Raw genomic sequence first — 11,794 nt, 5'->3', positions numbered from 1 at the left:
GAACCCTAAAAAATGAATGACAACCCATCGAAAACACATAAGTATATCTACCATCTGTGTATCTACCTTACCTACATACCAATCGTATCGTACCTTCCTATCTTGATTCTTGTCTTGACATAATATTATGCAACACTATAGCAATTAGGTGTGTCATTCATTTTATCTTATTATGTTACTATCTTAATATTACAGTTATCTTACTATTATCTCGTCCACAAAACAAACTCTGTACGTTCAAAACAGGGAAAACAGAACAGATAACCAAAATGATTAACTATTATTTAATTTCTTATTTAAATACTTATCTTTATAATTTATAAGTAGTTAAGTACAATAATCTAATTCTAATTACCCACCTGCTACAGTATTGTGCAAATTAATGTGAACACAAGTAAAAATTTGAAAAAAATACATTTATTAGTTCTATAATAAAAAAAACAGAGATATATTAATACAATTTAAGTTGTTTTAATAGAAAATGTGTCTTCCTTGGCTCGTATAACTTCATCAAAACGTTTTGGCATAGAATCGACAAGGTTTTAACAGTTTTCTGATATTTACTGGTCTAAAAAACTTGTATGAATTACAGCCTCAATCATTTTAGATTTTCTTGTGTAATCCGTTTTACGAAGTCTAACTTTCACGATGGCCCACTTATTTTCAATGGGATTAAGTACCGATGAGTTCTCTGGCCATCCAAAGGCATGATATCTTGTTTTCCGTGAAATATTTAAGCATAATCACGTGGCATGGAGCCGAATTTTGATGAAAAACTTATTGACCGTTATAGCATCAACTTTTCTTAGTTTGGGGCTGTTTTTCTTATATAGGTACCGGATGACTTGTTCCCATCGAAGGGAGGATGGACTTGCTACATTACAGTGACTTGCTAGAACAGAGATTAGAAGTAAAACTAAGAAAATTTGATGATAACGTTCGATAAGTTTTTCGACAAAATTCGGCTCCATGCCACGATTCTAAGACTAAGTTTATGGTTAAATATTTCAAGGACAACAAGACATCATGCCTTTGGATGGCCAGAGAACTCACCGGCACTTAATCCCATTGAAAATAATTGGGCCATCGTGAAAATTAGACGTCGTAAAACGGATTGCACAAGAAAAACTAAAATGATTGACGCTGTAATCCATACAAGTTTTTTTAGACCAGTATATCAGAAAACTGATAAAATCATATCGATTCTATGCCAAAACGTGTTGAAAAAGTATAAAAGCCAGGGAGGACACATTTTTTATTAAAATAACCTAAATGGTATTAATACATCTCTGTTTTTTTTTATTTTAGAACTAATAAATGTATTTTTTTCAAATTTTCACTCGTGTTCACATTAATTTGCACAATACTGTAAGTGTGGAGATTATGGCAATAACTTTCCAGTCTTGGGTTAGGCCCATGTCCTGTAGAAAACTTTAAAGGTTCACCTAACGAATTGTCATAAATGTATATGGAGAAACGGCGTCGGTGATGCCGTGAAGATGAAGTGGACTTTGTGTGATTTTTTATATGTGCACGTTGAGAATGATGCTGAAGGTAGACGCTTATACCAGCGGTTCTCATCTCACATTGCCACGCATCAAGCTGCAACAAAAAACACGCGCAGTCCAACACACAAAAACTGTCTAAGACCAAAACGCATCTACGAGCGTTCAATATGTTGATTCACGCAAAACGCAGCGTGATGCTCGGTAGTATGAAAACAGCCTTACTTAACTACTGTTCATGCGTGTAACTACTATCACTGCGGTACGCATAGTTCTCTATGCCTGCTTTGAGGTTTTCTTTGTCCTGTTTCCTCTTCTTGGCCGAAGCGTTGACCTGGTCTATGGTGTCCAGTAGTGGGACATCCTTGGTCTCTGGGGTCCTGGTCAGAAGGAACCCGGACAGTATCGCGGATCCTCCGAAGAATATAGAGGGTAGCACTGGGGAGACTGTCATCTGGAAAGGAAGGTTCAGGGTTTAGTTGTAAACTCCTCTGATGGAATGTTGTTGTTGGTTGTTTCTTTGAGCTGAGTATGCCTACTGGCAGAGCATTTAAAGCGCCTCGTTTTCCAATACGGAAATCAGCAGGTAAATTGCCAAACTCTCTAAAGAGATGACACTTGAAGAAGAAGATGAATTATCAAAGAAGCAACAAACCCGCAAAACGAAACGATCGGCCGTATAAGGTTTAGTTGTAGTCCAGCGTAGCCAGACGTTCTGCTTCGTTTGTTTTGTAAAGCTTCAGTAGTCAGTGGTGCTTTCCAGCAGGCAGCCGCGCGCTGGTCATACACTCACCAGTAGCGGCGTGAGGGGCGCCAGCATGGAGCCCAGGCGCGACGCGAAGGCGCCCACGCCCAGCAGACAGCCGCGCGCGCTGGTCGGGAACAGCTCCATCACGTACGTCACGGCGCCCGTGAAGCAGACGGCTATGATCATCTTGCCTAGCAGGAAGCACGTGATCGTTGCCCATTTGTATTCTGGAAGGAATAGATTAGAGGATAGATAGAAGGTTGAAGTTTGATTCGGCGACATTGCATGAAGATATGTTTCTTTGTATACATGTATGTAGTAGTTAATGATGTTACGCAAAAACAGAATATCATGGGGAAACCTGTCTAAATTCATTCTGGATGTATTGTATAGGTACAGTCAGCTGCATAAGTAGCTATACACTCTTGTACCTTGTCAATCTGAAACCGTTTATCCATTCATTGAAAAACATTACCCTCCTCCTTCGGCAGTCGGGTAAATATTGACGGTTCGTCAGTTTGACAAGGTACAGACGTGTATAACGACTTATGCAGCTGACCGTAGGTAATATGTAGTAGCATCCTTAGGGTGCTTTTCCACCAGAGATGTGCTATGCAGCTATGCTGCGAAGATGTGATATCTACGCTACGAAAATATGTGACCGTTTCCACCAATACTACGCTAGGTAGCTGTGCGAGGAAGATGCGCTACGAAGATGCGCCGCCGCAAAGTAGCTGTGCGAGAAAGATGCGCATCTCGAGCTATGCTATGTATCGATAGTAGGGAAACGACGGGGGCGGCGGCGCCATAGCTACACCACTCGCGATGGTCCATAGCACATATCCATAGCACGCATTCATAGCACACATCCATAGCACGCATCATTCCATACAAAAAACATATCTTAGTTGAATCCGTTTCCACCAGTGCTAAGCTATGATTAACCAATAATATGATTGGTGGATATCAAACGCATCCATAGCATCGTAGCATAGCACATCTCTGGTGGAAAAGCACCCTCAGTTCGGAAAGTTAATGGCTGCTTGGATCGTCAGGGATAGCAGTAAGTAGTCATATGAATTAATTTTTGTTAAATAACCCCAAAAAACTTAAACGTCTTGAGGTTGTATAGGCAATTATGTAGGTATAGTGAAATTGGTCCAGAAAGAAACTTACCAGTTGGAATATACCCCGTGACAACGCAGAACAGCCCGCTCAGTAGAAAGCCACATATCAGCGGCTTCTTCCTCCCGAACTTGTTCATCAGATACAACGCCACCAGCTCGCCAGGGAACGACATCACTGTGGCCAGCATGAAGTTAGTGTACTTGTTCCCTGGGAGGTACACCGAGTTGATCATCAGCCCGTAGTAGACGAAGCTGGCCGAGAAACGGCACATGAACGCCGTTATCAGACGCTTCAGAATCTCCCGCGAACCGAAAATCTTCTTCAAACTCTCCTTCTTCGTGTACCCTTCCATGTTGAATTTCTGCTTTAATTCCTGGTCATCCAACTTCGCTAGTTCTTCCTGAGAGATGTTGATGTGGTTCATTTCGGCTATGAGTTTGAGGGCCTTCTTCGCGTCTTCGGTTTTGCTGTTGAGGATCTGCCAGCGTGGGCTCTCCTTGATGAAGTAGATGTAGGTGATGAAGAAGAGCGGAGGCGTGTAGATGACCCGGGCCAGGGTCTTCCAGTCCTGGATGTACATGGCGGCGATGGCGAAGATGAACTCGCCGAGGTACACGGCGTACGCGAATATCACGCCCGCCAGCAAACGGTACTTCGGGCCGGATATTTCGATCACTGGAAAGAAAAAAAAAGTTCTATTGAACATAGATTTTGAGATTTTTCGATATTTAGGTACTCTATATTATAATTATGATTATGTGTTATAAATGGGGAAGAAAACCAAGTTCTCAAATTAGAACTGGGGAAACCGGCCTACGGCGACATCTGAAATTGCGTTTTCCTCTCCATTTTGGGATGTTATTCTACATACATATATACTACTATTAACGCATTTAAGACATGACAAAAATTCTCCGTCGCGCTTGCTCTTGAGGCTGCGCGATGTGAGTGAGCGCGATGCAAAACTTTTGTCACTACTAGCCTTTCTAGACCTGCCTTCAGCCCCCGTATTATGTAACTCCGAGTGGGGTTGGTTGGTATAAAATGGCTGACAACTTAGAGCATTATTAATTAATAACTTTTTACTGACTTATCTGATTTCACAAACGTTTATGTTGAATGTAAGGATATATTGGTAGGCTTCTTGCATATTTCTTTCACTAAGATTTTTGGTGTTTTCGGTTAAAAAGTCTCTAAGTTGATACCAATTATCACCGGTTGCTAACTCTCAAAAAGTTACAAAATACGGGGGCTGGTCATCCACTGATAAAATTCCACAGCGTACATTCATGCTAGGGTGTTGTTTATGTTTGCTTATGTAATTAATTAGCTAATCCGTATGTAAGACAATGATCTAAGTCATTAAAAGCGTATTAATGCTGGATCGATTAGGTATATGTATGAAATCCATTATGATTTCCTGCCAATTTTTCCATAAAAATAATATCAAATTGCGCAGATTGTAACTTTAAATCAAGTTTTTAATAGTTTACATTACAGAAAGCACCAGGCTCAATTTTAAAGGACCGTATGTAAGTGCCGTAAAAGCTACATGTGTGCCATCTACCATTTTTTGCATAAAATAGTAAGTATTTCGACTACCGGATAAGGAATGTATGTAAGATTTGATAGTAGCGAAAAATAAACAGTTCTAACGGGTACATGCTAACTATCACAACAAAACATATGATTCATGAGTACGGAAACTTATTAAGTAACTAATCGAGGTTCTCCTTGACCTTTTCTAAACATAAACATAAACTCAACATACTTATGTCCTTTAAGTACATTATTAAAAAAAAGTTATGATTTTGCTATTGTTTTCCTTATACAAAACTGGCTTATGCAGTTCCAGTCAGCAAATGGAAAAGGCACATCGCAGAATATGTACAACAGTTTAGAATATCAGTCACGTCCCCACTGCTGGGGCACGGGTCTCCGTCCAATGAAGGGTTTTTAGGCCTAGTCCACCACGCTGGCCTAGTTCGGGTTGGTGAACCCCAACTAGAATATCACTCTATCTCACTCTATCTCACTTACTGGACATCATAGCAGCAGCGTTGGCCCCTCCAGAGACGAAGGACTCGAGGTACTCCACGGCTATGTACATGTAGTAGGAGGTCGCGAAGGGCTTCAGATGCCCCACGCAGCCGGCGATGGCGCACACGATCAGCGCTGGCTTGCGGCCAAATCTGAAGATTTAAGAGGGACAAAAGTACAAGCCGTCTTGAGAAATCTAAGACAAAAGAGGGGTAAAGCGTGGCTGTCGATGAAAGAAAAGTAAAACGAATTTCAGTCGTGTAGGTACATCTGAAGGGCTATAGCACTGGAGGCAATAATTAAGACATGACAAAATTTCTCCGTCGCGGTCGCTCTTGAGGCTGCGCGATGTGAGTGAGCGCGATGCATAACTCTTGTCACGTCTTAAATGCGCCGCGTGCTAGCTCTTGTGGTTTTGACTCATCATCATTCATTATCATCCTGTAGCTGTCCACTGTTGGACACAGATAACATAATTCCACTGAACAAACGAAAGCATAACGCTTGCCAATCGGGTTGATCTGATTTTGGCTCATCATGATCAACCCGTAATCGTTCACTGCTGGACATAGCAGGTTTCTCCCAATGAGCTCTACACACTCTCTATACACACTAAGTAGAGTGAATATAATACCGGCTATAAGGTCGTCAATCTAGCGGGCTGAAGGGCGTCCCAAATTCAAATTCAAATTCAAATGGTTTAATCGACGTAAAATTTTACAATTATTTGTCGATAGTCATCTACCACCATTTCACAAAGGCCCCGTCATTGAGAAGGAAAGAAATGGCGAAAGAAACTCCTCGAGCATCTTTTCAACTTTTTCCTTATATATCTATTACAATTTTTACTTATATCTAGTACCTACAATTTTACTTAAGTACCTATATCCATTTCATTTTTTCAATAGCCTTAGCTGAGGTGGACAAGACCACGCGTTTTTGTCGTTTAAATAATCATTTATACTATAGTAAGCTTTACTACATAATGTAGCTTTAACATAATTCTTAAATTTTTGCTCAGTAAGGTTTATTGCAACTTCTTATCTAATCTTCTTTATCTTTATAGTCTAAATTTGAATGTAAATAACTACATAGTTTAAAACTATCGTAAACTATTTAAAATGTACTTAGTATATGGAAGAGCGGGGTATCCTGGCACAGGTACTTTATACTTAAAAGGATGCCCCATCAACTATTGTAACTAGTATGTAAGTTTACGAAATAAAATATTTTGAATTTGAATTTTGAATTTTTGAATATTGCTTCATTTGATAATTTATTATAAAAACGTATACAGTTCCCCATGAATGATGTGTTTGTTTTCGAAAGTCTGAGTGTGGGGAAAAGCAACTTATTTTTGTTTCTGGTCTCAATACCGTGAGTGGCTCCTACTTTACTAAATGAATTTAAGTTTTTACGAACATACATAATATTTTCATAGATATATTGGCATGGAACAGTTAGTATACCTATTTCCTTAAACGTATATCTTAATGAGTCCCATGTATTCGTAGTCTCCAGTAGTCTCCACACTCTCCACTCAACAACTCGTCTACAGCAACGGGTGTTTCATCATGCGGCATCTATTCTGCATCATATAACCCAACACATACAGAAGTGCTCGCTCATTAGCTGAACACAGACTCACCTGTCGGACATCCACCCAGCGATCAGCATGGACGTCATGGTCCCAAAGTTGTGCACCGTGCCCACCAGGCTCGCCTTCCACGGCTGACACGCCAGGTCGAGCTGGAGGGGAAACATCATAAATAAATAAATAAGTGGGGATATCTCACACACGGCCATCCGAACCCAAACTAGGCAGAGCCTGTGATATGGGTGTCGGACAGCTGATGCTATATGATACAAGTACCTATGTAGATAGCTTGATATTATTGAGATTGTAGATAAATACTTAAACACAACTGCTCATGTGACACAACACAGATGTTTGCCCTGGGCGGGATTCGAACCCGCGGCCACAAGCTTCGGAAGCAGCTTCACTACCGCCTTAGCTACGGTGCCCTTAAATGATTAGCCGGATCTTGTACCGAGTCTGTGATTTATAAACACTACAGCTTGAATAGCGTGTATAGTGTGGAAGGATAAGGATTAGCCAGTCAGATTAGCCTCAGTCGCTGACTGCTCAGGGTGCAGCGGCCGTGAATAATTACCTACTTACATAATTATATAAGGTACCTAGATGAGTTCTGTGTAAGCTGTCTTATGTAAAGCCAAGTGATGGACATCTATTTCGTTGCATAGTTGCCTGACAAACCTGCTGTTTGTACTTAGTAGAGGTACTTCAGTTTGTGTAAAGCACCACCATCATTATCATCCCATAATCATCCACAGCTGGACTTAGTCTCTCTAAAGGAGAAAAACAACATTCTGTACTACTCAACGCTTAACATTCCAAACTTACATCAGCGATCATAGTGCTATTATTCTCGTAGACCCACTCGGTGCAGGCCTCCACTGCGCCCGTGAAGCTGGTGTTACTACAGACTCCGGAGAAGGATGCCGGGTCTAGCATAGGGCGGGAGCACCGGTCTATGGCAGCGTCGGGCCACCACGGGGGGTGCTGGTCGAAGGGGGGTGAGGTATCGCACTCGGGGATCTTGCATCTTGAAGAGATAGATGGAATACATAGATATAGGATTTTCATAGAAGCACCTACAATTAAAATATTTTAATTTATGGTGAGGTTTTTTACGTATTATTTTTTAAACCCTGTAAAGGTAGGTATGTAATCTATGTAATATAGGTGTTGTACATACTTACATGTTTGTAAATACTAATATACCTGGCACAAAAAAACTACTTTGGCCATTCATAAACACATGTGACAGTAAAAACGATTGATCGCCCCGATCGTGTTTGATATTCTAGTTTTGAAGCCGGTTTTGTTAAAAACAGAGCTTCTTTATTTTTCCGGATGCCGGTTTGTTGTGGATGGCATTTGAAATGTAGCACCTTTAACCGTGCTTGTGCACATTTTTGTTGCAATGTCAATGAATTTTAAGGGTTCTTGGATACAGATGGGGATCTTCCCAATGATCACTGATACTGTGTCATAAAAGCATATAAACTCAAATGTGTAATTGCTGTCAAAACCAGGAAGGATAATGGCAACAGAGCCATGCCTTGGCTGTGTCTTCTGAATGGCTAAACTAATTGGGTATAAACCATCTCTCTAAGAATCGAAAAATAATCCGCATATGATAGACCTGTCTCACATATTACTATTACAGCAGGGCCACAGCCAGATCACAACTCATCACATCATACTCAACTTGTGACACCTCTTTTCCTACTAAAAGGTTTCTAAACTTACCTATAATTGACATCTCCAGCGAGAAACACGAAGTTGATGTTGATGAGATTGACGAACATGGCCGGGAAACATGCCAGGAAGAACTGAACATACTGGTACCTCCCGAAGTAATTCAAAATGTTAGACAGATCTATCACTTTTCCTTGTTTCTCGAGGTTTTCCTCACTTTTCCCCTTCATGGTCAAGGTTGAATATCACAGGCACTAAAATAAGTATTTTATTATTAATATTGAAATGGTAAGTATTTGTGTAAAATTTGCCCGAGACGACCCGTCACAACACAACCAGTTTGTTAAGATGCTGTATTCTAAATACCGAGATTTGATTATGGTTAATAAAGCCTTTGTCACACAAAGGCACCCATTCGTACGACAGGTACGATAAGTTATTAAATGTGGTTCTTTCCCCTTTTGCAACTAAGGACTGTTATAAAATCGCGCCAGTGTGTCTGAGGCTTAAAGGCTATACAAATGTATATTTAGCTAAACTTGTTATTTGCGTTATGATAATGAGGTAATAATTGTTGCTAAATTAATCACTGTCAAACACTGAATTGATATGTATGTAGAGATTTTAATATAAATGTGTAACAGGTTCCTATATTTGTCTTATTTTATCATCTTAGACATGTGCATATGGATTTGCGCTAAGAAAAGTTGTATAAATAAGTATAAGATATAGGTAGATACTTAGTACCCAAAAAATAATAAGCCCTTCATACCTAATAATACTTACTTAGATAAAAGTGGATTTTTATAAATTTAATCAATCACAGGACCGGAGTTATGTCACAGGATCGATCCACTGAAGTTGACCAATGCACATTTCTAGAAGTAAAACATATAGTGCATAATAATAAAAAAAAACTTTATTAAAAAGTTACAAATTACAATTGTTTAAGGCAGGTAAATAAATTTAATGTTAAATATTTTTCTCACGTTACCGATTAAGTAAATAATATTTTTTTCAGTTTCGTCTATCTCTAACATAATTTTAATAAGTACTTAATACAAATTTCTGAAAAATTTAAACAATACTCCTTAGCACTTAATTACAAGGCACGAATCTGGTTTCGTTTTAACACTATCAAACTTTAAACACTGTTTAACAAGTGTTTAAAACAAAATTTGGCCGATTTTGTAGGCGTTTGACAGCGCTAAACACCTGTTAAATACTGTCTAAGTTTTTGTGGTAAGGCCCTATATGTATAAAGTTCAAGAGGATCTTTCTAGCTTGATAAAAAACTAATAAACGAGAGCTGCAGTCGCAACGTGTACGTAATGCACCGAGATAGAGTCGGGGTTAGCGCAGCAACGATCTGAAAATTAGTTTTTTGTGAACTAGAGAGACCCGCGGATACACCCAAAACTATAATAAACAATTAATAAATTGGTAAGCAAATCTTTGGGCTAACTTAATAAGTACTTTGTCACAAAAATATGCATAGGGTATGTCAGTAATTTCATCTCGGTAAGTATTTGTAATGAATATGTATAATACATTTCTAACTTGTATAAAAATAAGCACTCATTGTTCTGAAAACTGATTTGATGATTTTTTTCATTATTGGCGTGGATTATAACATATACAGGGTTATTGGTAAGTAGACCAGATCCTTTCAGGAGGTCATAGAGGAAGGTATTTCCTGTCGATTAAACCTAATAATGCATTATCCTAAACTTAACCATTTCTAAGATATTTAATATTTAAGGTTTTTTTATTTTTTGCCAAAATTTCATGCTTAAAACAGAAAATAAAAAAAAAACTAGCCACATTTCAATATTTTTTTTGTTGTTTTTCATAAGTAACACCTTAATAAACTAATTGAAATAATCTAATGTACATTATTCGACTTAAATTAGACATAATACCTCAAAATAGTTTAACATTTTGAAAAAATATTCAAAATGCAAAAACAAATAAATTAAATTAAAAAAGAATTTCATATGACATTTTTTTGTGCACTTCAGCTTAAAAACATGGTCAACTAATGAGCTTTCAAACACTTCAGCTTAAAAACATGGTCAACTAATGAGCTTTCAAACAAGATAATTCAATATCAAATCGATTAAGGTATCACCAAGGTATAGCCAAAACAACCAGAGAAAGCGGAGAAAACTCAGCGGGGGTTTCCATACTAAAGTCAACAGGAGTGAAAACAATTACATTTTTTACCTTTAAATTGGGCTAATTTTGTTAGTTTTCCTGTCGAATTTTGTCCGTCTGTGCTGGTTGTTTTGGCCATATCTCGGTGATACCTTAATCGATTTGATATTGAATTATCTTGTTTGAAAGCTCATTAGTTGACCATATTTTTTAGCTGAAGTGCACAAAAAAATGTCATATGAAATTCTTTTTTAATTTAATTTATTTGTTTTTGCGTTTTGAATATTTTTTCAAAATGTTTAACTATTTTGAGGTATTATGTTTAATTTAAGTCGAATAATGCACATTTCATTATTTCAATTAGTTTATTATGGTGTTACTTATGCAAAACAACCAAAAAAAATATTGTAATGTGGCTAGTTTTTTTTATTTTCGGTTTTAAGCATGAAATTTTTGCAAAAAATTAAAAAAAAACCTTAAATATTAAATATCTTAGAAATTGTTAAGTTTAGGATAATGCATTATTGGGTTCAATCGACTGCAAATGCCTTCCTCTATGACCTCTTGAAAGGATCTGGTCTACTTACCAATAACCCTGTATAGGAATAGGTATGTAATGTAGTGTTTTACAATGATTAAAAATACTAGGAAGCTAATGCATGTGACATATTTTCTGAAGACACACTCAATGCAGTACCTAATATCACTAAAAATAAGCACCTCTGATTCAGCGACTCGAAGTAAAAAGAAATCATGTGTCTTAAAACTCTCTTATAACTAATACTTAAGTAAATATCATAATGTAGCAAATCTTAAATATAATGTTAACGAAAAAATAAAAAAAAACGTAAATTTAATTTGGCACATTTGAATTCACATTTTCTTTGGGATAAAAATTAAAAAATACTTTTAAGGTTAGGCTGACCGCCA

At 38.0% G+C, this 11,794-nt stretch overlaps 1 protein-coding gene across 1 annotated transcript; it reads right to left on the bottom strand.

The window, feature by feature from the left end:
* Nucleotides 1-1,734: 1,734 nt before the first annotated feature.
* LOC105391651 (organic cation transporter protein) lies at nt 1,735-9,265 on the bottom strand. The gene is made up of 7 exons (XM_011563163.3): nt 8,759-9,265; nt 7,847-8,048; nt 7,070-7,170; nt 5,422-5,573; nt 3,430-4,056; nt 2,299-2,480; nt 1,735-1,959 (listed from the first exon to the last, which is right to left on the bottom strand). The coding sequence occupies exons 1-7, from the start codon at nt 8,935-8,937 to the stop codon at nt 1,735-1,737; spliced, it is 1,668 nt and encodes a 555-aa protein (XP_011561465.3). The 5' UTR covers nt 8,938-9,265.
* Between the last annotated feature and the right edge of the window lie 2,529 nt (nt 9,266-11,794).

The sequence above is a fragment of the Plutella xylostella genome, chromosome 3 (genome assembly GCF_932276165.1).
Source record: "Plutella xylostella chromosome 3, ilPluXylo3.1, whole genome shotgun sequence".
NCBI lineage: Eukaryota > Metazoa > Arthropoda > Insecta > Lepidoptera > Plutellidae > Plutella > Plutella xylostella.
This window is presented reverse-complemented; position numbering and strand designations above follow the sequence as displayed.